At 43.8% G+C, this 27,437-nt stretch overlaps 3 protein-coding genes across 3 annotated transcripts; 1 reads left to right on the forward strand and 2 right to left on the reverse strand.

The window, feature by feature from the left end:
• Window positions 1-7,706: 7,706 nt before the first annotated feature.
• LOC309705920 (uncharacterized protein) lies at window positions 7,707-10,899 on the reverse strand. Its single transcript, XM_082531998.1, has 4 exons — window positions 10,738-10,899; window positions 10,142-10,498; window positions 8,412-8,520; window positions 7,707-7,784 (listed from the first exon to the last, which is right to left on the reverse strand). Exons 1-4 carry the CDS (start codon window positions 10,808-10,810, stop codon window positions 7,772-7,774), a joined length of 552 nt encoding a protein of 183 aa, XP_082388124.1. The 5' UTR covers window positions 10,811-10,899; the 3' UTR covers window positions 7,707-7,771.
• Window positions 10,900-15,025: 4,126 nt separating this feature from the next.
• LOC309705629 (GTPase IMAP family member 4-like) lies at window positions 15,026-19,096 on the forward strand (the record flags this gene model as incomplete). The annotated part of the gene is made up of 2 exons (XM_082531541.1): window positions 15,026-15,395; window positions 18,276-19,096. Exons 1-2 carry the CDS (start codon window positions 15,329-15,331, stop codon window positions 19,094-19,096), a joined length of 888 nt encoding a protein of 295 aa, XP_082387667.1. The 5' UTR covers window positions 15,026-15,328.
• Window positions 19,097-23,564: 4,468 nt separating this feature from the next.
• LOC309704903 (GTPase IMAP family member 5-like) lies at window positions 23,565-27,214 on the reverse strand. The gene is made up of 2 exons (XM_082530391.1): window positions 27,006-27,214; window positions 23,565-26,052 (listed from the first exon to the last, which is right to left on the reverse strand). Exons 1-2 carry the CDS (start codon window positions 27,064-27,066, stop codon window positions 25,187-25,189), a joined length of 927 nt encoding a protein of 308 aa, XP_082386517.1. The 5' UTR covers window positions 27,067-27,214; the 3' UTR covers window positions 23,565-25,186.
• Between the last annotated feature and the right edge of the window lie 223 nt (window positions 27,215-27,437).

The following is a 27,437-nucleotide window of genomic DNA, read 5'->3' on the forward strand; positions in this document are numbered from 1 at the left end:
AACCTTTACCTGAAGATATTCTGCACTTCTTTACCCGTACTGCCAGACATTCCCAGCACGCCTTCACAACATGTTTAGGTGCGTCAAACATCTTACCTGCCACCAGCTGGTGATCAGTTCACAGTTCAGCTCTTCTCTACCTGAATATGCAGCTGCAGATCTGACTCACACCATGGTGTGCTGGAGCTGCATGCACTCACAGCAAACTCACAGAACACGAAGTTCATTACAGACAAACTGTGATTTCCACAGAAGTCCAATAACTAAACACACTGGGGTTCAGGTCAGGAAGGTCATTCCCACCAAGCGCCTCCAGGTGTCGCTGTCATTGCCCATGTGAGTGTTGAGGTTTTCTAGTAGGACCACTGAGTTACCAGATGGGACACATTCGAGTCCTCCTTATCAAGCCGAGGGGATACAAGGATACCACCCCAGCTTACTGTCTCTCATGGACGGCATCTGTAGACTGGAAGAGTCCAGGCCCTGTCCAGAGAACTGGTGCTGGGGCCCAGCATGCACTGGGGCGCTGGGGTATCTAGCTTCCATCTCTCCACCTCAGGCACTCAGGCTCTTTCTCCACCATGGAGGTGATACATAGGGCTGGGTTTTGATAATCGATTTATCGATTAAAGCTTGGATTACATGATATCGATTCATTAAAATCCTGAATCGATTTTTAAATATAAATTTATTTTGCCCGAAACGCCAGAATCTCAGGTTAAACCTCACAAAACTTCAACAACCACCAAAGATGAAAACAGTAACTGAGAGCAGGAACAGGCTTCTGCACAGAGACGTGAACACAAAGCTCGACCCGCCGACGCATCAGGATCAGCGAGCTGTGACTTTCTCAGCGACGGCACGGACACGGTCGGGGCTGAAAGCCGACAGCTCGCTGACTCTGTCGGCGGGTCGAGCTTTGTGTTCACGCCCTTTTTGTGCTGATTCTGAAGCTGTTAGTTTGATCTCTCTCCAAACAACATTGATCCAAACTACGCTTCACATAAACATCGTCATGAATTCACTCTGACTTTTGCTGTTTTGCTTCCACCAGGATAAAGTCACACTTCCTGCACAGCTCTCTCTCTCTCTGTTTCCCGTCTAAAAATCTGTTTTCTTCATTATTCGCTTGCTTGTTACGCACAAGTTGTTTACAGGCTGTCGGCCGCTGTTTTTTCCTTTTACTTACTTCCGAAAAGAAAACCTCATTTCTGCCGTTCAATACTGAACAAATTTAAACTTTAAATTATGCAAAATTGCAAAACGCTGTGTTAATATAACTTTGCTCTGTTTCACTTCAGCAGCATCAGGTAATGTTCATAAGTTCATTAATGGTTTTCTTTCGTTTTTGATCGACTGCAGAATATTTTTATAAAATCCCAGAACAGGAAAATCTGCTTCATGTTTTTCTGTTTTATCTTCAGCTGCTTTGACACAAAGGCCTCTGCTGTGACGCTCACACCTTTGATAAAGTCTCACAAGTGTCAGCTTCCTTTTTATAGACATAAAAATATGGAAATGTACTGATGCATGATCTTCCATCCATCCATCCATTCGCTTCCGCTATATCCTTTTCAGGGTCGCGGGGGGCGCTGGAGCCTATCCCAGCTGTCATAGGGCGAGAGGCAGGGTTCTCTCCGGGTACTCCGGCTTCCTCCCACCGTCCAAAGACATGCAGCTTGTGTGATGCATGATCTGAATTATAAATTTCTGACTGTCTGAGGCTAAATTTCCCCGATTCAAATCGAATCGTGGATCGAATCGATCCTAGAAATCAGTGAGAGTACCCAGCCCTAGTGACACATCCACGTCTCATAGTTGGCCTTGATAGCTGGGGATCAAACGGCCACGCCTCCATCCTTGAGCACACATTGCACCAGACTGCCCCTGTGGGTGGTGGGCCTACGGGAGGGTGGGCTCATCTCTCCTGATCACATGGGTGGGTGCTACTTACCCAAGCAGGTCATACTGGTCCCCTCCATCATGGTAAGGTGGTTTCAACGTTAAATAATTACCATTTGGACATATGTGATAATAGAATACATAAATTCATATATTACTTAAATAATATATGAATTTATGTTGTGGATGGATGAAACAACATTACATATTCTACAGCTGCTATAGTACTAGTACATTTCACAATGTTTTAACAATACTGAGGAGAAGGTCCCAACAATCCAGGACGACCCAGATATAACTGCTGCAAACGACACTTTATTCTCGTCTGCTTGTACTTTTCAGCGTCTCCGTCAGCTGATCCGATCCACTGCTCTCTCCTTCGGCGTGATTAGGTGATGCTCACTGGCGCTGACACCTAGCGTCCCTGAAACCACACCCTAAACCTGCTGCTCCACCCATCCAGGGGAATGTTGTCAATGTTCTCGAGCAGATTTTATTTGTGAAGAAGTTCATGAAGTCATGCTTAACTCCACAGAGCTCTGGCTCTTTGTCGGCCTGGCTACAGAGCTGAAGAGAAACCTGGGATAATTATTTTTTTGTGATCAGTGATTTATAATAAGATGTTCTAGTTTTATGGAGAGCTTTTTTATAGAGCAACAAACTCTTCCTATTACCTGCTGCTCTATAAAAGCAACAGAAAACAGATTTCATTGATAAATTAAAGTCAACAGAAAGAACTTTGTATGAAAATGGAACATTGTTTGAATTTACGTCAGTTGTCACCACAACCCAGCAGAGTTTGTTTAGTTCTCTTTTGGTACTTCTGCATATTTGATTAAGCTGAAATCTGTGGTTAGTTTTCATAAAGGGACATTTGTGTAAAGCTCTCCCACACAGGCCTTTTTCAAACACGTACCCTAAAGCAGATGACTCGTAAGCTGGAGAGGAAATGGCATCATCATCATCATTTAGCCTGGAGAAATAGTTTGCTGCTTTATGAGAAAGCCCTCCACAAAGCCAGAACATGAGTTAACTTCAATAATTACTTCCTCCAAACCATCAACGTGTCTTTTAGACCCCATTCCTACAAAACTGCTCAAAGAAGTCCTGCCATTAATTAATTCTTCGATCTTAAATATGATCAACCTATCTCTAATAATCGGCTATGTACCACAGGCCTTCAAGCTGGCTGTAGTTAAACCTTTACTTCTCTCCTCTACTTATTAGGGGCGTGGTCTCTTTGACTGACAGGATGGCAACACAGACGACTGTAGCTGCTACCTGTCTGCAGAAGGAGACGGAGGTGATCGAGCCCAAGTGTGACAGTGTCGCTCCACCAGAAGGCTCCTCTACTTCTCACTCTTTCTGCTCCCTCCATTGTACTCCGCACACACAGCTTACCTGTATTATAGTGCTTGGGCTGATTGCAAAGTGAACTAATTATCTAAAAAAGTTTTCACATGTGAAAGTGTGCCAGACAGTTGGCAAATTAGTGTTAATGATAGCCATACATGTGTATACTTTTGCTAGGAGTGTGTTGGAAATTTGGTAATTGAGGGTTGTGCAGTGAATTGTGCCTACAGTTTTGCAAAGTGTGTGTTACGAAATTGCAAACTGAGTGCAAAGCAGTTTTTGTGCTTTTAGTTTTGCAAACTCAGTGAGTGGTTTTGCCATAAGTCTGAATAGTTTTAGAGATTGTGCTACAGGAATCACAGTTAGGGTTTAAGCATTCAGAAAAAACTGTAATATAAATGAGTAACAGTAGGTGGACGTTAGGTAAGGCTGCACTTTTTGCAGCGATCTCGTATAGAAACTATTTCTGCATCGGTCACATGTTTTCTTTCTGCTTTTTTGCAAATAATAACTTCACATTATTATTTGCTGCTAGCATGTTGTAATGCAGCCTTCAGTAATAGTAATAAATTACACAGCAGTAGTTCATTGGAGATACTGAAGTGGCAGATAACCCAGTTAGCTACCACAACTAAAACAAGCTAGCTGCAGCAGGCTAACGTTAGTTTACAGCCTAATAGAAAACTGTTTTGATCTCTTCCTTAATAACAGCTGTACCGGGGGAGAAGGTTTTTATAAACCCATTAAGGCTTAAAGCATTATTAGGGGCGTGGTCTCTTTGACTGACAGGATGGCAACACAGACGACTGTAGCTGCTACCTGTCTGCAGGAGGAGACGGAGGTGATCGAGCCCAAGTGTGACAGTGTCGCTCCACCAGAAGGCTGACTGATCAAACATGTCCAGAGCTCCAGTCAGTGAATAATGTTTTTCTGTTCCTGACCACAACCGTGACAGAGCCTAATTACGTCGGAGGTTTCTTCCTGTTAAAGGGAGTTTTTCCTTCCCACTGTCGCCAAACCTCTTCCTCACAGGGGCGTCTGATTGTTGGCGTCTGATTGTTGGGGTTTTGTCTGTATTATCGTTGGGCCTTTACTTTACAATGTAAAGTGCTTCGAGGTGACTGCTGCTGTTATTTGGTGCTTTATGAATAAAACTGAATGAGCTGAGCTGCTGTTGCTGATTCACACTCCTAAAAGCAGCACAAAGGAATTCAGCGAGTGATTCAACAGCTTAAATTTAAATTTAGTATCTGCTGTGACTGTGTGGCCACTACCAGCTCCACCACCATCATCAAGTTTGCTGACGACACCGTCGTGGTGGGCCTGATCTCTGATAACAACGAGACGGCCTACCTGAAGGAGATTAGGAATCTGGAGAACTGGTGCCAGAGGAACAACCTCCTTCTAAACGTCAGTAAGACAAAGGAGCTGATAGTGGACTTCAGCACTAAGCAGGAGAGGAACTACCAGACCCCCGTCATCAACGAGTGCCCAGTGGAGAGAGTGGACAGCTTCAAATACCTCGGAGTTCACATCACGCAGGACCTGTCATGGTCCTGTCACATCAACACCGTGGTGAAAAAGGCCCGACAGCGTCTCTACCACCTCAGACGCTTGAGAGACTTCCAACTGCCCTCCAAGGTGCTCAGGAACTTTTACTCGTGCACCATAGAGAGCATCCTGACGGGAAACATCTCAACCTGGTTCGGGAACAGCACCATGCAGGACAGACGAGCTCTACAGAGGGTTGTGCGGTCAGCTGAGCGCACCATCCGCTCCGAGCTCCCTGACCTGCACTCAATCTACAGCAGGCGGTGCTGGACCAAGGCCAGGAAGATCGTGAAGGACCTCAGCCATCCCAACAACAGACTGTTCTCTCTGTTGAGGTCAGGAAAGCGATTCCGCTCCCTGAAGACCAACACAGAGAGACTGAGGAGGAGCTTCTTCCCGCAGGCGATACGGTCTCTCAATCACACCACCACACAGTACTGACCCACACATATGGTTCTTACACACACACTGGACTTTCTGGACTTTGGTTTTGCACAACACTGGTCACTATATTCTTCATTTCCAGTTAACACTTGTACAGCTGCTGTTATTGTGTATATATTTATTTATATTTAGATTTCTTCATACATTCTTATATAGTTCTATATTGTGTATTTTGTTGTACAGTTATTTTATTTTCAACTTTAATTTATATATTTTATCTTATTCTTCCCAGTTAAATTTACCCTTCATTCTAATTTGTGTTGTACAGTTATTTCATTTTTAAACCTTAATTTATATTTTATTCCTTCCTAGTTAAATTTACCCTTTTTAATTTTTCATATTTATTTCCTATCTTATTCATAGCCTTTTCCTTTTTTGTTTTCTTTAGGTCACGAGCAGTTGTCCAAGCATTTCACTACATATCGTACTGTGTATGACTGTGTACGTGACAAATAAAATTTGAATTTGAATTTGAATTTGCTGAGTGGTTACACTGACCATGAATAACATCACTGTAAACATCACCACAGTGCGGCAAACCGACCACTTTAGCATTAAACTACATGTAGTTTCATGGAGCCCTTTAATAACTCAGAGATAGTGTACATGAAAATGTTTAGCAGCATGTTTCACAATGTGAAACAACAACAGGATGCAGCACGTGTAGATCCAGTGTGTTCACAAAACTCTAAAAGACAGACATGTCAGCTTTAATGTCAGCTTTAAATTTAATGAAGCTTCTTGCAGTCCAAACATAACCTCTGTTCTTCCTCTCATGTCCTCTTTCTCACGTCGCTCTTCATCTCCGAGTGTTCTCAGTCTGCTCCGAGTGTTAAAAGAATCAGTGAAAACTTTAAACATGAACAGAACCTGCTCTGCACCAGCTGATGGGCAAAGCATGAGTTACCATGGCGATCTAACAAATCACAACATGCAAAACACAAACAGGTCATCAGCAACATGTGGCTGCTGTACTCCATGCTGTTTTACTGTTTAGAGTTAGATGCCATGCTAAAACCTCACATCCTGTGTCTGCAGAGCAAACAGATACACAGTTTTACCTGCAGAGCAGAGCTGCAAAGGTCGCGCTAACATGACACACAGCAAAGAGCACATGTTTCACAGGGAGGGCGGCAACAGAGGGAAGGATCAGCACAGTCAGCTGGGGTCGTCACAGAAACACTTCACACAGAAGAAACCTGCTGATTGGACGTGATACAGCAGCTCGTACACTCACAGTGTGAGGGATGCATTGAACTCTGGTCCAGGGATATTTCAACAACACGACTGGAATACTCGGGGATCAACCCACCGACTCTTCAACAACCCACCTCCTGAGCCACAGCCGCCCAAAACACCTAAAGATCACCATTATCTAACAATGCCAACGTGAAGTTGATCCAAACTGACGGTGATAATTATCTGTAGTTTCAGTTATATTGTATTCATAAATTATATTTTGTAAACAAGTTCCTGCTAATTCAGTTCACTTTTATTTATATAGTGCAAAAGCACAACAGTCTCCCCAGGGCACTTTATACTGTGAGGTAAAGACCCGACAGTAATACAGAGGAAACCACAACAATCAGATGACCCTGTGTGAGCAAGCGCTTTGGTGACAGTGGGAAGGAAGAACTCTGTTTTAACAGGAAGAAACCTCCAACGTAATAAGGCTCAGGGAGGGGCGGGGCCACGACCGCTTGTGGGTAGGATTATGTGGATTTGTTTAATGAAAGAAAACCTAAAACCACCCTTCAGTTTTCCTTCACCCCGCCATGAAGAGGTGATCTGCAGTTAATAGATGATTTCTTACTTTTCTTTCTTTTTTAATACTGTTATGTCCTCGAGGGCCTGAGGCAGGTAACAATAGTAAGACTGCAAAATAAAAGGCCAAACTGAGTCGTTTGTGACATTAATATTTATTAAAAAGGACGAACTCGCAGAGAAAGCTACACAAACATACGAGCTAAACAAAAGGACACAAACTAAAATATCGAGAAAAAACAAAGAGATGGTTCAACAAACCACAGGAAGAAACTTCTGCTGCCGGCTAACTGCTCAGTAGTAGAAACAGAAACACCACAAACCTCACAGTCAACCCACACGAACAGCTCAACACTGACCAGGCAGCGCTTCATCAGCTCTTACACTTTGTTGTACTTGCTGGGTGGAAGGTTTGTGTGTGGGGGGGCGGGTCAGAGTGAGGATGAGCTTAGAGCTGGAAATCAGACACTTTCTGTTCAGATGATTTAATGAGCAATCATTCAAACAAGCTCATATTTATTATTGAATTACACTCTGGGTGTGTTTACGTGAGTGAATAAGCTGTTGTTGGGAACTATTTCAGCTTCAGTTTGACATTTTGTGGGACAGCTGTTCGTTATGTTTATGGAATAATCAAATATAAATTTAACACAAAACCAAAAACACTGAAAAGTTTGCAAAGTTTCTACAGTGTTTCCACTTTTCTTCTCTCACTTCTTCCTTCTTTTTCTTCTTGGTCTCCTCTCTGGGCAGACTTTCACTTCCAGCAGCTGAAACATGAACCACACCATGAGCTACAAACACGTAGACACAGAACAATAAACACCTGCATGTGTGTACACCGTCTCAGACGGCCTTGTTGTGCGTCCTGCGTAGTTTCCTCATTAATAAGTTCCTAATATCTGCCCATTGCTTTGTATTACTGATCCCTGTGAGTCCAGCAGTGTCGCTGTTGAGTTCAGTGCTGCTTCCGAGTCCTGCATGTTGGATCATAATGATGCCAGCCACACAGCAACATTTGACTGTTAGCCACCTTAAGCTAGCCTGTTACCTTGGTAACATCTGTCTTGTCTTTAGTAATTAGCTTTAAACATGATAAAGTTTGATGGTACCTTCAAGACATTTAGTCAAACATTTCTCTATGAAGAAACGTTTCAGACGATCTCATTGGGAACATAATCCGTAGTTATCAGTAGTAAAAGTTGTAGTCGTCACTAAACCCCCAAACCTCAGGGACGGGGTTATCCTCTGAGGAGCATGAATATAAAATCCCATCGTTGGTACTTCAGTCTGGACCAAAGCGACGCGCCAACAAACACCAACTCACACCGACAAACTACAAGAAGCACAAAACACATGAAGTGTAACAGAGTCTGGTTCAGATGTGTTGTAGTGACCTGTGACGCTGTGACGTGGTCCACTTGTTTCTAAAGCAGCAGAAGATCAGAACAAGGAGAATGAAGGGCAGACTCCTCAGGACGAAGATGACAGGCGATGATGAAGGAGCTGAAATTCACACAAAACAAAGTTCAGCTCTTCATTCGTTGCCCTGCAGCAACCAGAATTATTGTCTGAAGGCCAAGAAAACGCCTAAAAGATTCCAGTTCCTAAGTGGATCATTTGCTATACTGGACTTCTTGACTGTCATTTTTTATTCGATCTTTATTGTTATTATTGTGATTTATTTTTATTTTGGTTTTTTCTAGTTGAGTTATTACAATGAGAATGGACAGCACCGGGCACAGGAACGAAAGAGAGGTTGGGCGTTACCAGCAGTTTGTTTGATCACCTGCACAGAAAGACAGCAAGCAAAAAAGAAAACAGCACAGCGACGACCAACACAGACCAACTGACGTAACAGTAAATAATAAAAACTGAATGTTACTGAGCAGCACGCAGGACTGATAGAGCACAGGTGTCAATCTCTGGCCCGCAGGCCAAATTTGGCCCACAGCCTAATTACATTTGGCCCGCGAAGCCATACCAAATTACTATCAGAGCTGGCCTACTGGTATTATACAGCTAATGTATATATTGTTTAGTATTAAGCTTTGCTTGTTCCATATTCAGTTTTTCAGCAAAACCTGTTTGAGTCCATAAGAAAAGATTCATTCTTATATCTGGAGGAAGATTTTTTTTCATATAAATGTTAGCCCGCGACTTTGTTCCAGTTTTGAATTTTGGCCCACTGTGTATTTGAGTTTGACACCCCTGGTTTAGAGGCTCAGCCAACCAAGACAGAGTGTCTGTGACCTGTGTGTGTGAGCGCGCTTATGTTCGTAAGATTCCTCCATGTAGGTGTCTAATAGTCCCCGCCCCCCAGGTCATGAAGCAGGCACGGAGGAGACCTGGCCCCCAGAGAACGACAGCCCAAGAAGAACCACCTAGAAAGGAGCTGAGGAGAGCTCTGGATGGGAGTCACCGAGCAACCATGATGCAGAAGCTGCATCGATGAGCCTGCGGTCTCTGCTGGCAGCCAGTTATGCTAGAGTGACCTGAGCCCTCGGGCCCAGAGACCTGAGGTCCGAGGTCCCTCCACGCCCCAGAAGGTGCCCTACTGAGCCATGTAGCCAGCAAACCTCTGCCAGATAACAGCTGGAGTCAGCACGGCCCGTTCACAACCCTCGATGTCGACATGTATTTAAAATTGAGATGTGGGCACCGGCGCCAGAGATGACAGATGTCTGCCCACCCCCAAGGCACAGTCGCAACTGAAGTTAATGTGATGTCACAAGTGTGCACCACTGCCCTCTGTGGAGTGTGGGAGACGCTCCACAGAAGGCAGTGTCCATGCTCACACTGAGACGGACCTCATGTCTTTACCTCCCTAACTCAGAGTAATGTTATGGCTCGACTCATGTATGATAAGACAGCAGCCGAGCTTTGTAACGTTGGTGAAGAGTGTGTTCATTAAAGGATGAGCACTGTGGAGTTTCCAGTACCAGTGTGGTCGTGAGTGCGTCGCCTCCTCTCAACCACTGAGTCTAACCCACGTTACAGTGTGTCAGCTCTTCCTTCGTTCTTTATCATCACCGTAGTTTCACTACAACAAATGTGTGACAGCGTTTAACCTGTAAAAGACGACATTCACATATTTTGGAGGCGCGCTGGTCACCTGTTCACTTACTGGAGTCTGTGTGGTTGTTGTTGTTCATCGTCTTCTCTCCGACTGTGATGATGGTCCCATTTCCTGTAGCCTCAGTTAAAGATGGAATCTCCACAGTCACTTTACAGATGTACGTTCCTGAATCCTCTGTTCTGATGTTTGAAATGTTCAAAGGTGAGCAGGTCTTTGCCTCCTTTTTCAGAGACCCATGAGATTGATTTAATTTGGCCTCTCTCTTAATGACTGTTTGATTTTTCAGCCAGTTCACTCTGAATCTTTCAAACGTTCCTGCCCAGCAGCAGGTGATGTTTACTGTCTCTCCCTCCATGACAGAAACATCTGGACTCTGGGTCACAACAAACATGCCAGATGAAACAGCTGCAAGAGACACAAACCTGTGAGTTATTATCATAAATAAAGGCGCCATGGTCAGGTTCTCTTTTACACAGATCATTTCACCACATGAAAAACATCACACCCAGACTTACAGACATTAAGTCATCACTCACGACCAAAGAAATCGATGAGAAAGAAATTTCAGAAACAACTTAGCTTTGGAGTTTTCAGTGTAATGAGATAAATACGATATTAAATCAATAAGCTGTGTTTCTACTCACGCCAACATGAGGTGCAGACAGAGGTGAAAAGCAGGCTTCTTAGTAAGAGCTTGATGTTCTCACACCTTTTCATCACCGTTGCTTCATCTCTCACAGCTCCTCTGTGGAGACCCACAGCTTCTGTTCCTCCCTCAGACAGCACTCAGCTGTAGAGAAGTTGTGGTTTAGACCACACACCTCTGTCTTCTCACGGCTGATGAAGGCGATTCAAAAACACACTTTTATATATATATAAGTATAACATCAGAAAAGAATGAGTGCAAATATATTTATGCTAAAAAAGCCTGATAAAAGCTGACTTTGAGTTGGCCTCTGTATCATACAGATGTGGTTTCCACTCTGACACAGCGAGCTCCACAGCGGCACCTGCTGGCCACTTTTAGCGACACAGACAATGCAGCGTTCTGAACAAGACTACTTGTTATACCAGATTATCAATCATTGTGATCAACACGTGTTGGATCCCAAAGAAAGAAAGCGCTGAGATGGGGAACAGCGATGTCCAGATGAAGCCCTTGAAGCTTTCAACTGCTTCCAAATAAAAAAGGTGTTTGTTCTGGAGATGTGCACACATCGCCCCCTGCTGGCCAAAACATTTACTGTCATTTGAACCATTTGTGATGGACTCCTGGTTCTGCTGTACCAGTGTGAGCACAGGAATGGTCGCTGCCTTAAAACCACCTTAAAACCAGTATAGGAAGAAGGAAAGCCAGTGGAGGCTTTGGGGAATGTCCTCGAGTGGTTCAGATTTTATTTGTGAAGAAGTTCATGAAGTCATGCTTAACTCCACAGAGCTCTGGCTCTTTGTCGGCCTGGCTACAGAGCTGAAGAGAAACCTGGGATTAGTTTTATCTAGTTTTATGGAGAGCTTTTTTATAGAGCATCAAACTCTTCCTATTACCTGCTGCTCTATAAAAGCAACAGAAAACAGATTTTATTGATAAATTAAAGTCAACAGAAAGAACTTTGTGTGAAAATGGAACATTGTTTGAATTTACATCAGTTGTCACCACAACCCAGCAGAGTTTGTTTAGTTCTCTTTTGGTACTTCTGCATATTTGATTAAGCTGAAATCTGTGGTTAGTTTTCATAAAGGGACATTTGTGTAAACCTCTCCCACACAGGCCTTTTTCAAACACATGTTTTAAAACAGATAACTTGTAAGGTGGACAGAAATGGCATCTCACTAATTTAGATTTTGTTCATTCAGCCTAGAAAAGAAAAGAAAAGTTGCGAATCCAAATCCAAATTACCTCCTCAGTTCTGCAGAGGCCTGGTAATGAACTAATCATTTGATTCATGTGTGTTGACCCAGGGTGAGATCCAAAACCTGCCCTAGAGGCCTTGGGGTTACCACCCCTGCCTTAGGCAGTATCATTAGAAGACATAGCATACATTTTCACTGCTATGCAGATGACACCCAGCTCTATCTGTCCATGAAGATAGCACATATCAATTACTTAAGGTGTGTGAAAGTCTTAAAGATATAAAGACCTGGATGACCTGTAATTTCCTAGTTCTGAATTCAGACAGAACTGAGGTCATTGCACGTGACCCTAAATGTCTTAGAAACTTGGTTTCTAATCAGATATTTCTTGGTTCATGGATGAATTGATTCTATGCTTGAGTATTTTGAGGTTGTTGTTTTATCATTTTACCATATTAGAGAAGCTACTGTGTGAACATTGGATTGTCACACTAAAACCTCATGGTTGCAAAACTAGCAGTGGAAACAGAAACAGCAGCTACACGGTTCTTTCAATTGTAATTTGATTAAATTCACTTCAGTTCATTAAACTTGATTTGAATTTAACTGAACTGAATCGACAATGTTGCGTAGAGATCAGGGCAGAACTCCTGGACCAGACAGGGTGTGTTCCAACTACAGGGAACTCACACTCCTCCTTCCTAGTGGGTGATGGGATCCCCCATGCTGCCCTTTGTCACCGATTCTGTTTGTAATTTTTATGGACAGAATTTGTAGGCGTAGCCAAGTGTCGGAGGGCTTTCACCTGGGTGGTCTCAGGATCTCATCTCTGCTTTCTGCGGATGATGTGGTCCTGTTGGCTTCATCAGGTGAAGGCCTCCAGCGCGCCTTGGAACGGTTCGCAGCAGAGTGGGAATAAAGATCAGCACCTCCAAATCTGAGGCCATGGTTTTCAGCCGGAAAAGGGTGGAGTGCCCACTCCGGGTCAGGGATGAGTTCCTGCCCCAAGTGACAGAGTTCAAGTATCTCGGGGTCTTGTTCACGAATGATGGGAGAAGGCAGCAGGAGATCGACAGACGGATTGGTGCAGCGGCTGCAGTGATTACCGGTCTGTTGTAGTGAAGAGAGAGCTGAGTATAAAAGCGAAGCTCTCAATTTACTGGTCGACCTACCCTCACCTATGGCCACGAGCTGTGGGTAGTGACCGAAAGAACGAGATCTCGGATACAAGCGGCAGAAATGAGCTTCCTCCGAAGGGTGGCTGGCCTCTCCCTTAGAGATAGGGTGAGAAGTTCGGCCATCCGGGAGGGGCTCAGAGTAGAGCCGCTGCTGCTCCACAATCGAACATTAAACCCAGACTGGAACATTTCCAGAATTGCATGTTCATCCAGGAAGGACTTTAGTTGGGTAGTTTAGATAAAGAAGGCATCATAGAGAAGTTTGACAAAACAGAACAGTTTACATGTTTTCATCAAGAAATGGACAACCCACCCATCCATCCATCGCACGGCAGCGCCTTGCAGGAACGCACAGTTTAGTAACAAAGTCAGTTAAAACAGGTCAGAAAACACTGCATCACCAATTTCCAAGTTGATGACGGATACAACAAGATCCAAAGTGTGCACATGTTCCTCAGAAGAACTATCTACTGATTGAAATAGATTAAAAGAGTCCACTAAATCTAAAGAGTCCTTCACCAGAGGCTTCTTAGGACAACAAATGTGGATATTAAAGTTCCCGACAATTAAAACTTTGTCACATCTTAGCACAATTTCCCCCTAGAGATCACTCAAGAAGTCACTTGAACACAGTCGCTAATCCCATGGGGATTTTAAAAACAAAGAGTCACATGGTCACAGCTCTCAGAAGGTTCTGGACTCACCAGGAGACATCCAGGATTCAGTAATGATTGATATGATTGATCTGGCATTCACCAGACCCATCCAGAGGGCAAATACATCCAAAACAGCAGAGGTGAGGGGAATGCACACCCGATGCCACAAGTTCTGGAGATGTGCTCCTCACCAGCGCAGGTGTAGTGGGTAGGAGCGTGGAGGTAGAATCGCTGGATACCAGTCAAAGACAGGTATCCAGCCAGGAGTTCACCGGATCCAACTAGCAAGGATTTCTTTTGGGCCAGGATAGCTATGACTTCACAGTCAGAGCTGCTGTCTGTCACACTTCATCCAGGGAGGTGATCCTGGAGGTTGGTAGATGAAAACCAGTATCCCTGTCATAGTCTGTGTGCAGGCAGGCAGGAAAAGGACCCAAGTGCAGGACTCTTGGAGGCAAAAGTGAACCTAAAAAACCCTCAGCTTTATTGCTGGCCAAAATACAAAACTGAAATAACAAAGGAACGGAGCACACCGGCAGAAATGGTGGTACGACATGACAACGACCACTGAAGGACACACAGTATAAATACAGACAGGAACACAGGGGAACGAGGAGCAGGTCAGGAAACACAAGGCACAGACCTTCAAAGTAAAACAGGAAATCCATAGACAAAACTCAGAGGCACTGAACTAAACTTATTTTACACACTAGAGATAACAAATTAAAATAATAATACAGAAAACATTGAGTCACCGACCCAGGGCTGTGACAATCCAAGAATGGGATGGAACAATCTGGCCCCTCATGGTGGAACTGTACTAGTTTGACAGCAGACAGATGAAGCTCCAGAACTGTTTGCCAATCGTACACCAGCAGAGACTTCACATTTTGCAGGCCACACAGAAACAACAACAAAATGCAAAGTGGAGAGGGGACGCCATGGTAGAAAGCACGTGTTACACGTGGTGTCATCTTTACTGCAGTTGTTCAGGTCAGAGAATTTATGTGATCAAATTCTGTGATGATACAGCCCGAAGAGCTTAGAACACGGGTGTCAAACTCCAGGCCTCGAGGGCCGGTGTCCTGCAGGGTTTAGATCTCACCCCAGGCCAACACACCTGAATCACATGATCAGTTCATTACCAGGCTTCTGGAGAACTTCAAGATATGCTGAGGAGGTCATTTAGCCATGTGAATCAGCTGCGTTGGAGCAGGACACATCTAAAGCCTGCAGGACGCCGGCCCTCGAGGCCTGGAGTTGGACACTGTGGCTTAGAAAGAGAGCAAAACATGTTCCAGAATGTAAAAACTGTGTTTAGCCGACTTTCTGCACTCACAGGACACTTTAGCTGATGAAACTATTAACACATGGTGTGTTACCACGATGTCTTCATGCAGGGATGTAACTGTGAGGTTAGGGGTGAGGAACCAGACGTGTGGAAATACACTTTACTTGACGCACTTTTTTTCACCCCTCAGACTGGTGAAGTGTTGTGAGGAGGAAACAAATAACTGATTGTGATGTAGAGGTGAGACAGAAACGCCAACATGAGCTATACTAAGCTATCGACGTGCTCCAGGATTCCTATTTATGATGAAAATCCAGAAAACATGGGTAAGTGAAGTTATCCTACTCAGGGTGGAGGATCACTGGGTGGAGTTTAGTTTGATATTTGGGATAGTAATTAATTCCTGAAACAAACCAGCAGCAGCTCATCTGGACAGATGTTTGGTTCAGAGATGTTAGATTGTTCCTTTATGTTCGGTTTGAAGCCTGATTAGTACCGAGCAGCATTTAGAGACGTTTTCACTGGAGACGAATGCAGTGACTGAGTGAGCTGCTGTAGACGAGGGAAGTTTATTTAGAATCAGAATCGCTTTATTAATCCTGAAGGAAATTATGGGTTACAGCAGGCAGCACGCTAATGGTGCATGCACACTTACAAAGGAACCCTCTGAACAAACTTTACACAAACATCAGACTGGGAGACGTCAGAGAGGTAGGCTGACAGGAAAAAACAACGAAAATACATAACATGAGGTGAGAGGAGGAGAAAAACACTCCACTCAGACTGAGCTCCTAGTGGGAGAACAGAAAAAACACCCCAGCTCAAAAAGCACATGACTGTCGATGCACCCCAGAGACACAAGACAGCAACAGGGGCGGGTAAAGGTGAGAGCCGGTGTAGACGGCGCGTCCGGTCCTGCAGCATGTCTGCGCTGGTCCAGTCGACCGCCATCTGCCCGGGAGGAGACAAGCATCGAAGGCGTTTGGAACGGGAGGATGAGTGTGTATCAGTGTGTGTGTCCTGAGTTTAGCTGAGACCGTGTCCTTCGCCCTGCCGGGCTAAGTAAACAGTCCTCCAGCCGACCCAGGTGGCCTTGCGTCGGGGAGGAACAGACTAAACACCGTCGTTATCAGGGTGAATTTGTTTTGTTCAGCCTTGAGGCCGATATGGCTGCATGGACAGCACGGTGACTGAATGCCTCATCAGCCTGTTTAGTTTCAGATCTGTGTGTTACCATTAATGATCTCATATATATTTGGACAGAAGCCATTTAATGATTCATGAACAATTCCTTTAAATTCAACATGTATTCTGATGATAACATTACATTTAACACAAGTTCACATCGATCCATATGAGGACTCGACCGGCTCTCTTCAAACTCTGTCAGCATGCTTAACTAACCATAACTCTGATAGTGTTTGGGACCAATACAAACAGCACTGCAGAATTATTTCTACAAGAAACGAAATCAGCTTCTCAGTATCTTGCTGAGGTACAAAATCTGTCAGTTAATTTATATTTCTGTGATGTCAAAACGATGCTTCAGTGCCCTAAATTCAAAATGTCAAACTATATATAGCAACAAAATTTGTGACTGATAAGAGTGATAAAAAGAGTTCATCTCTCCAAGTGAGACCTTTAAACAGAGCTGCACCAACCTTTACAAGCAGATGTAGACAAGAAGTTAAGAAGGTAGAATTTTGTGGAATCGACTCTGGAGTTTCTATTCTCAGTTACAAATAAACCAGCCAGTTAAGAGAAGTAAACTGAACCGTGTATTGTGTGTTCAGCCCTGTGATTTGTAGCAGCTCTCATTTCTAGAAATCTGCTGAAATGTATTAAGCTGCCCAAAACCATGAATCTCCAGAGTTGGGACCAGGAAGCAGAGTTGCAGTCGCCTCTCTGCAGCTTCTCTCCTCCTGTTACCCCCAAACCCCGTCCCCTCAGGGCAGGGGTGTCCAACTCGAGTCCTGCAGAGGTACCGTCCTGCAGCTTTTAGACACATTCTTGTTCTGACACACCTGAATCAAATGAATAGCTTGTTGCCAGGTCTTTGCCAAACAAGAGGTAATCCAACCATTTGATTCAGCTGTGTTATAGAGATGCATTAAAAAGCAGCAGGACCGCAGCTCTGCAGGACTGTGTCAGCTCGCACACCTAAAAAAAACGAAACCAAAAAACTGCAAAAACATTAAAAAATACCAAAAAAATCACAAAGAAAGAAAAATATAATGTCCTGCACCAAGTGATAAAACAGTGAAATATGGATTATTGCATCAGGCCTCTCTCTTCTAAATGGTGTTGGCTCTTTCTGTGGTAGTGGGACACTTCCTGTTACAGCACACAGTGGTGTTTTTGTAGCCATTTCAATGAAAAACGTACTGATAACTTCTTATTTCATAGTGTAATCATCACATACTTTTTTCCAAAGCACAGTCTCTGTTGATTCGCTCTGTTTTAGGGATTCACTATGGTAGTTTATCTTGTAGCCGACTTGCTAGCAGCTTGGCCTCTTCATCAGTCCCTCCTGCACTTTTGACACCCCTGAGTCAACTATCAGACTCTTCCAATCACAGGATGAGGAGGAGGAATGGCAACAATCCTAAGACCGGTGTTTACCAATCTATATTTCACTTCAGAGAAATCACACCACCAAAAAAACTCTGGATCATCTGGATCAGAGTTTTCTCAGACTGACTTTTTCTTTTCAAATATTTATCTATTGCCATTACGTGCTGCGCTCTCTCACAGCATGACTATTATTTCATTTCTCTTTCATCTTCTTCTGTTTTACTGGCAGTTTGCAACCCATTTAATTAGAGCAGGTGGTTGTACTGCCCTCTAGTGGAGGGATTAAGTTCAGATGAGGATTTATTGGCATGGCTCAATGGCCCGAGAATAGGGATTGGGCTCAAGCGCAGAACCAAAACCGGAGGCTGAATGACTTTTAACAGTTTTTTTTACGTGTTTAGTTTTTAGAAAAATTACTTAAAAGCAACATTTTTAATGTCAAACAATATCCACGTCTGACCAAATGCAGCATATCTGCTTTAAAGGGTTTAACAGCTTTTCGATTAAACATTTTGGGTTCAAAAGATGAGAAGTGACCCACATCAGGGTTGAGACTGATAGATCGATGAATTTGAAGTAATAACTGTATTTGAAGTGAGTGATCATAATTCTCACTGACGTTCTTCCAACAGGTGAGCTGAGGATCGTCCTGTATGGACAGAGTGGACAGGGTAAAAGTACTCTAGGAGGCATCATCCTGGGCAACAGAGAAATATTCACTTCTGATAAGGACTCAAAGAAGTGCCGTAAGGAAAGAAAGACCATCACGGGTCGAGACGTGGTTGTTGTTGACACTCCAGGTCTGTTTAAAGTAGATGATGATGGAAAGGAAGTGGTGGAAGAGATCAAGCGGTCCATCAAACAGGCTGAACCTGGTCCTCATGTGTTCCTGTTCGTGGAGAGGTTTAAAGAGATCTCACAAGAGAAATTAGACGCACTGAAGACTTTTCAGGACACGTTTGGTAAACAGGCAGTGGACTACACTATAGTGGTGTTCACCACTAAAAGGAAGGAAATCGACGCTTTCAAGCAGGAAACACTGAAATCCCTCAGAAGATTAACCGATCAGTTCCAGCAAAGATGCTTTGTTTTTAACATTAGAGACGAACAACAAGGGTCTCAACTCGACGAGCTGCTGGGGATTATAAACAAGATGACGGGAGAAAAATGTCAACCTTTCTACACGTCTAAGATGCTCCAGGAGGCTGAGGAAGCTCTGAAAACACGAAAGGAAACAAAACCAAAGCCAGAAGAAGAGTGGCGCTCTTTTTATGACCGGTGTGGTTTGATTGGAATGGCTGTCGGCTGTGCAGCAGGGTATTTTATTTGTGGTGGTGAGCTGACGCCTACAACAGGAGCTGGGGTTGGAGCTGTAGTTGGTATGATGCTGTTCGTGGGAATAGCGTTTTTAGGCGTACTTGCTAAAATTAAAATTCAGGCATTATGCAGATAGATTTCAGACAGCATCAGTGATTTTGTTGCTTACGCTGATCTGACCAAATCTAGTCTAGAAACCATAAAGATGTATGTTTATGTATTTTACTTTATTTTTGAGTAAAGTTCTTTATTCTAAAAGTTATTTGTTCAGTCGGCTGCTGACTGGTTGAGCTTTTCAAAACGAGTTAAACGCAGTTAAATGTTCTATTCCAGGAACAGTTCATAAGACAGAACCAGCGATTTGCAGCATAAACAACTAAATATTTTCTAGTTACTGCTGTTGCTTCAGTGTACGTGCAGGGAGAGGGTTCAGGGTTCAGCCTGGGTTTGCTTGAGACACACGTCAATAAATAAGCAACAAGATGCTTCAAATAATATTTCTCAAATTTTGGCTTTCACAGTCTTTCCTTTTGGGAGTCTGAAGCAGTTAAAATAGGATAAAAAGAGGTGGACGTGAATCAAAGCCCTTTTACAGGACTGTTTCCTGATCCCAACTCTGGCAGAACTTTGACGGCATACTGAGGGAGGCTGGGAGTCCGAGCGGATGGTTGGTGCCTATTGTAGTGTTAATCCCCAAACCAGATGGTGTGCACCGAAGGTGAAGGGAGCCATCAAGCTGAAGGATCCTGTTGGGCTTGGGGACTTGGAGGCAGCTGCACATACTGGCAGAACAAGCAGAACAAGGCTCGGTCAGTGGCTGAACCAAAAACTGGATGCTGGAAGATTTCAGTTGGGCCACAGAACAAGACTTTCGACTTTCTTTGCGTGTCTTGAAGCATTTATAGCAAACCGTCAGCCAACTAAAAAGGGGAAAGCAGTGCTCTGCTCGCACAGTGTATAGCAGGATAGGATGGTGTTAACCTCAACTGAGGGTAAAGTCGGGCAGGTGAAGGAATGCTTTGAGGACCTCCGTAGTATCCCCAGTCTGGGGATAAGGGGGATAACTCGCCCCTCCCTGGTCACTGAGATAGTCAAACATCTCCACTGAGGTGACCAAGACTCAGCTCCTAATGGCTCTGGATGTTATAGGACTCTTGGTTGATACGCCTTCGCCCATGGAGATCTGAGGGGGTGTCTCTGGGCTGGCAGGCTGGGGTGCTGCAACCACAGGGAGATCGCACACCTCAACCTCCCTGGGATCTAAGACTCAAAGCTACATACAGAATACAGGAAGACTGGACGCCCCCTGGGTGAGGTGAGCAGACCCAGAACACGCTGAAGAGTTTTCATCTCTGGATGAGATCAATTAGGTGGCTGGAGAAAGGTGCTTCAACTTTCACATGCTGTAAAAAAGTTTGGTGTTGTAAACATATATATAAACATAATCCATTACCTGTATTCTAATGCATGTAAGACAGCATTTCTACTCACATACACATGTAATCCAGTATTTGTACTCTTGTATCAGTATATGTTAGAGCATGTTCTGTAGTCCAGAGCATGAGCACATATGATCACAGTCACATCTGTCCTGATGTGAACCCACAGGCTCGTGCTGAGGAGTTTGGTAAACAGTCTAAATGATGTCTGACTGTTATTGTTATTGTGTGTTGTATTAAGTACCAGCTCTGCTTTGGATTTTGTGCCTGAACTTGTTGTGCAGGAAGTCCTGACCTTGTGCCTTTGAGCAGCAAACACATGTGAACATGCAGACAGACAGTGGGACGTGTCTGCAGACGTCTCCCTGTGTTAGCAGAGGAACATGTCCGTCTCATAGATGGACCGAGATCAGAGGTCAAAGGTCATTCTCCTGTACATGTCGGACTTGTTTCACTTGTTGCCTTTGTATAACCTCGTGCATGTAATAAAACAGAAGTAGGTTCTTGATAACCTGCTGAAAGACAGACGTCTTCTTCTCTTTGTGTCCTGATAGTCTCTGAGCTCCAGGAGCTCTCCACAGGAGAACGCTCTCAGATGTCCTCCTCTGGGAGATTGGACGGGCTGACCTGTATCGTTCACAGCTCAGAGTGCTGCTATGGAAGCACCTCAACCTGGTTCTAGGATCTGGTTTGGAGGTGTGGGTGGGGGGGATAGGGGCTCTCTACAGTCTAGAACTTTCCATGTTTCTCTTGAATGTGCTGCTGCTACCACTCAGTAAAAGAACCCCACTGATAATTGATAATTATGGACCTTTTTTCTTTCATCCCTCATCAACATATTTGAAAAAATGTTTATAAACAACTGAATGAATATTTTTAACTTGTAGACTTTACGATAAGAACCAATCACAGCACAGAGAGAGCTCTGAGGATCAGCAGTGACTCACAGACAGTTTCAGTTTCAGTTCTTGTTGATCTCACTGCTGCGTTCGAAACTGTTGACGTGATGATCAAAATGATTGTTTATTTTAGTATTTTCATGCATTATAAGCCATAAAATCCTCTCTGCACTGTTACAAACCCTTCGTACACTCTTAAACACACTTTAGAGACAAATCTTAGATATTCAGTGAAGAGTCATCACCTGAGTAATATGGCATCTGTGAAGCCTCTTAAATGTGTGAATAAATGAGAATACCTTGGTGCATAGACTGGATCAGTGCTGTGCTGTTCAGCTATAACATGGTATTTATATTGTTATTAATGTTTTAGACTAGAAGATGCTTATTGCACCACAAAAATGATTAAATTCTAACAACATTCAAATAGCCATAGGCAGCATAATAATACATTTCACACAATATAAATTTACTGATAAATCTGTGGTGACCTCCAAAGGCGAACCGCGATGTTGCGTGGGAGTACTGCACGTCATGCTGCTGAGCTGCATCGATGAGATGAACTACTTGGCGTCTGTTTTCAGAGCTGAGCAGAGACAACATGGGAACATTTTTGTTGTTCCAAAATGTCAGAAACAGATTTGTTCATAGTTGTCATCCTTTTCTCTGAAACTCAGGGAGCGAGTCGGAACTTCGGTATCATTTTGACAGTGATCTCAGTTTTGATTTTTACATCAATAAGGCCACCAGACTGGCTTTACATTACTTAAACTATAAAAGGATATATATATATATATATACGGTTAGAAAACTCCACCCATCCATTTTTCCCCGCTCCCCAGCCAGCTCCTCAGGCTTATCCAGGGCAACACTACAGCGTTCGCAGGCTGGCTGGGAGATGTAATCTGTCCAGAGTGTCCTGGGTCTGCCCAGTCCTTCCACTGGGACATGCTTGGAACACTCAGGAGGTGCCGAGGAGGCATCTCCGTCAGAGGCCCAAACCACCTCAGCAGAGTGTGAGAGCTGGAAAAGTTTGGTTTACAAAAGCTGTTCTGGCAAATGGCACGGGGACTGCACTGATTTTAGATCACTTTAATAGTTGATTGCATACTGAGCACTCAAAATAATAGAAAAGGTGTTTGTGCAGACTTAGAGGAAGGCGTGCAGGAACGAGTGTAACAGCAGCTCTCACAGAGAGCATCAGGCGAGGGACACCAGACAACAGATTCAGATGTTGCTGATTTGTAGCAACATCTGAATCTTACGTTAAAAAACTGCTTTATCATCAGAGAATTTAATCACATAGTTGTTCATATGATGATTTCTGCAATTGTTTGCATATATTTGAAAGAAACGAAGGCTTCTTTGTAACCTGTGTGTGTGAAAGACTTTCACCTGCTGTTGTCTTTTATTTGCACACGTTGCTGTTACTGGTGAAGCTGGTCTGGACTGGTGCTGAGTGAAATGCATATAATGGTTCCTGGGTCAGTTTGTCATCTTTTGTCTTTGAGTTCAGGTCGTCCGTCTGTTTGGCGCTGTTAGTGCTGCTGCGTCACTGTAAATGCACACGTCATTGCATGTGTTTGCTTCTGCAGGCCATGTGATGTCAGAGTGCTCCGTAGCTACGAAGCACGATTTCGCCATAATCTCCTCCTCGGCTCTCCTCCCAGGTTTCAAACAGGCTAAACTTTATTAACACAGCCGCTCTTCTCCAGTCTTTATGACCAAACTGTGTGACGACATCATGTTTTTCTAATGTTTTGTTTATTCTTTCTGTGAACAATCAGCTGCTCTGCTGACGGCACAGTCATCAGCGTCATTGGTCTCTCGTGTGAAACTTTACCATCTGATAACTGGTTGTCCTGATCTCCGGTTAGGATAAGTGAATCCAGACAACAGAAAGCGATACCCTGCACACGCTGAGCTCACTCTGAGTGCACGTACCTGTACTTTGATTTGTGCTTTTGGTTCTGAGGTCGAATCTTTCTGCACACATCCAGGCAGCTCCTCCTGGGTTTTGGAGCCTGCACTTTGAGTTTTTGGTCTTTCTAGTTCTATTTGTTAGTCGTTATTGTGCTGTTTGTTTTTCCCGTCTTTGATTTTATTACTTTTTATAGTGTTTTGTGTTGTGAGTTCATTAGTTTTGCTGTCCCAGTTTCTGTCTGTTCATATTCCTGGTGTAGAGGCTCAGCCGACGCTTGAATCCACGGAGGTGTTCGATGGTTGGGGTGACGCGGTGCCACTGTTATCAGTGAAACTCTACTCATCCTGTCTGTATAACATCTTTAATACATTCCTGTATTTGTTGTTCAACAGTATCCAACATCACGTAACATAAATCACAAACCGTTTGCTCCGTCCGACCAACAACACCTGACATTAACTACGTGTGTCTACCTTAAATACAGTCACATAAACACACCATACTGTAAAAACACAAAAAGTTTCACACATAAGGTAACATCACAAAATGGTTCCTACACCTGGCTTCATAGTCCTGGTTTGTATGCATCGTGCTGTCAGTTCTTCCTGTCTTCTTTGGATAACTTGGATCTTTGGGCTTTGCTGTTCCAACACGTGAGGTATAAGAACAGGAGCAGATGAAGTATTTAGGTCCCAGTGACACAAAACAACAGAAGTTAAAAATATTATGTATATGTAGAAAAACAATGGAAGCTAGCAGGGGTATAAATAAGACAAGGATACAACATTTAAGAGGAAGATATAATTAAGGTGAGGATTGTTGGATAAGCAGAAGAGAATGAATGGATGAATGGACAGACTTGGCCAGAGGCACGTTTGTAATGACATGTAATGAAAATTGTTACCACAAGGAGGCAGCGTGTGACCAGTTTGTGTGCCGATCATTGTTTTAATCCATCAAGTATCTCGGTGTCCACATCTGCTCAGACCTGACATGGTCTGCCCACATCCAGGTGCAGTCCAGAAAGGCCAGGCAGCGCCTGTACCACCTACGACAACTGAAGAAGCTCAGGGTCTCTCCAGAGATCCTCAGGACTTTCTTTACAGGCGCTGTGGAGAGCATCCTCACACAGACCAGCTGTGTCAAGGATAAAAAAGCTCTTCGTAGACTGCTCCATACGGCAGAACGCTTTCCCTCTACACGACATTTAAATCAGAAGATGCTGAACCAGAGCTGCTCAGATATGGAAGGACCCATCCAGCAATAAACTGTCCCAGCTTCTGTAATCAGGCACCATGCAGGCTAGAACAGAGAGGCTCAAGAGGAGCTTCTATCTTTGCCCCCCCAAGCTCCATCAACCATAAGTGACTGAGACAGGACTCATTGTTATCACATCCTGATCTGGCTTCACTTTCACACCCCACTCTCACAATGTACATTCTCGAATTTCGAACTGCAAATTTCCAGATTGTTTTATTCTATTGAATTTACTTGATGTATATAATTCACTCGCTTACTGCACATAATGTCCTCTTTGCATGTATTTACTATAATGTTCTCTGTTTCTGCACAGGAGCGCATCAGGTCACATTTCACTGCATGTTGTGCTTGTATAACTATGCAGGTTGTTTCTTTGAGCAGCTTTGTCCTGATCCGCTGTTCAGAGGTCTGACTGGTTCTGTAGATTAACAGACTAACATGTGTCGACTTGTTTGCGTTCTTCTGTGAGATGCTGCTTTTGGCCATGCAGCATGTTGTGGCTTGTTTTACCAACAGGGGGCAGTGTCTTGTCAGTGGATGGTTTTTATATTCCCTTTGGCCTGCGCCCATGTCTTTACAGGACTTTAGATAGAGCAGCATCAGCCCTCTCTCACAGATGCTGTGTCAGTGTGTCACACTGTGTTGATGCTATAAGTAACTTTAGAAAGTTTCCAGCTCAGGATTCCCTGCAGATGAGTGAAAAGTCACTTTTTATGGTATTTCTCGAATACACAGATCCCTGAAAATGTCATTCCCATTATCAGTATCATACCCAGTAAAGCTCCCAGTAGAGCTCCTGATGTAGGTGTCAGCTCACCACCACAGCTAAAATACCCAACAACACTCCCGAGAAATATTCCCAACAATCCGCTCTTCTCAAGAATAGCCAGTCTGTTTTCTGATGCTTTCCTCCTGCGGTCGTCTTTGCTTCGCTCCTCGTTCACAGCTTTTTCAGCCGCCTGGAGCATCTGAGGCGTGTAGAAGAAGTCCGAGTAATCTTGTCTCTCCTGAGTTATCTTCTCCAGCAGCTCGGTGACTTGAACAGGGCTCCTGTCAGCAATGTTAAAAATAAAATATCTCCACTGGCACCGTTCAATCAGTTCCCTGAGGTGCTCATTGTCTTTCATGCCCTCTTTTATGTCAGCTTCGTTCCCTCTCGGATCGTTTTTGTGGGTGAACACCACCGTAACGTAGGCCACTGCACGTTTGCCAAAAGTGCGTTCAAAAACCTGCAGTGCTTTTAACTCTTCAGATGTGATGATTTTGAGCCTTTCCACCAACAGGAACACATGAGGACCAGGTTCAACGTTTTCAGTGGCCCACTTGATCTCTTTCACCACGTCCTCTTCACTTGATCCCATTTTAAACAGACCCGGAGTGTCCACAACAACCACGCTGTGACTGTCAGAGTCTGTCTTTCTTTCCACGTGGCAGGTCTTTGTGCGCTCTCCATGAGGATCGCTCAACGTGAATGCAGCACTGTCCCCCAGGATGATGCCTCCTAGCGTACTTTTCCCAACCGTCGTCCTCCCGAACAGGACGATCCTCAGCTCTGGAAGCTCCTGCTCATCTGTTACAAAAAGGTTTGCATGTGAGAAAAGTCCCACTCTTGTGTCTAACTGTGGAATCACTTTATCCCAAAATGCATCCGCTGACCACAAATTCATGAGCAGTTTTCTCAAAGAGACATTTCGAATGACTTTCATAGGCCACGTGCTGCACTGACATCGATATGCATGTAATAGTGCACACATGGAAACTTAATAATTCGATATACGCACAAAAATAAAAATGCATCTAAATTCATTCATTCACGATGAAGTGAAAACAATCGGAAATATTTTAGTTTCAAAGACTTTTCTCGGCAGATCAATCAAATATGTGCAAACAGTCTGGATTCAGTGTTGAAGCTTCTCCATGCAGCTTCTGGGTCAGATCCGGATTGGTCGAGAGCTGTTTGTACCTCAGAGCTCCAACATGAGCACAGTTTGTGGGCTTTTTAAGGACTCATCACAGATTCTCAGTCAGATTAAGCTTTGGGGAGTCTTCCGGCTATTTGGGCCCAGGTGCTGATACTCAGCATGAAGAAGGGTCAACACTGTGAATGCGGCCTCTGCATACATTTGATTTATTTTCTAATAAAGGTTTTGGAAACTTAACATAACAAACACCATCACTAATAGGGCCTGTAATCTTTTTTCCTTCATGGAAAACCCTACTATGCTAACAAGTTAGCATTTACAGATTAAAATGAAAAAACAAACTGAAGTTTCAGACACGACTGAAGTTGTTTAAAGGATTTGACTCAAAGGACTGAACATCTGTCATGCAGCATGCTTGGATTGTCCATTATTTACTGTGAAATAAAAGGTGATTACAATAATTTTATTAGCTGGTTACTCGGCAGTAATTCTTCAAACTAAACTCTCACTGACTGCACTCGGATATGAATGCAGACTGGAGCTAATCTGACACTAAACTGAGCCAAACAGCAGCCTGAGTATCCCTGCAGGACAACCTCACCTTCATTCTCTGGATCTTCATTGATCATCACCGAGCTCTCTGAAGGCTCAGTGCTGCCCATGTCTTCATCTGGCTGCTTAAATTTCCATCTCACCTCTATTTCACCATCCGCTGCTCGTTTCCTCACATACAGCACTTCAGCTGTTCTAGGGCAGGAAGTGTGGCACAAAGCAACCAATCAGAAGGCTGAAAAAGAGTGCATCATGCAGAGTGCATTTCCACAGGTCTGCCTTTTCACCCATAACAGTTACATGACTCCATGAAGACATCACAGTAACACATCTGTTCACAGTTTCATTTAAACCCTAACAGTGGCAAATTCAAAACAAAAGTTTCACATTATGAAAAATGATTTTGTCTTTTTTGACAGTTATGTTTGCATTTTCATATCTGTAAGACAGATTTACAGCTGGAAACAGAAACAACCTGCTG

This window comes from Aulonocara stuartgranti (genome assembly GCF_965226115.1).
Source record: "Aulonocara stuartgranti genome assembly, chromosome: 4".
Taxonomy (NCBI): Eukaryota; Metazoa; Chordata; class Actinopteri; order Cichliformes; family Cichlidae; genus Aulonocara; species Aulonocara stuartgranti.

What these genes read in the sequence shown, in the direction of transcription:
- LOC309705920 (XM_082531998.1), bottom strand. Translation starts at nt 10,810, where the DNA reads ATGAAAAGGTGTGAGAACATCAAGCTCTTACTAAGAAGCCTGCTTTTC. An exon ending in TGTCTGCACCTCATGTTGGC is followed by an intron (nt 10,499 to 10,737) that starts GTGAGTAGAAAC and finishes TGTCTCTTGCAG; the next exon opens with CTGTTTCATCTGGCATGTTT. An exon ending in CAACAACCACACAGACTCCA is followed by an intron (nt 8,521 to 10,141) that starts GTAAGTGAACAG and finishes TGTGAATTTCAG; the next exon opens with CTCCTTCATCATCGCCTGTC.
- LOC309704903 (XM_082530391.1), bottom strand. Translation starts at nt 27,066, where the DNA reads ATGGGCAGCACTGAGCCTTCAGAGAGCTCGGTGATGATCAATGAAGAT. An exon ending in TGAAGATCCAGAGAATGAAG is followed by an intron (nt 26,053 to 27,005) that starts GTGAGGTTGTCC and finishes TTTTTGTAACAG; the next exon opens with ATGAGCAGGAGCTTCCAGAG.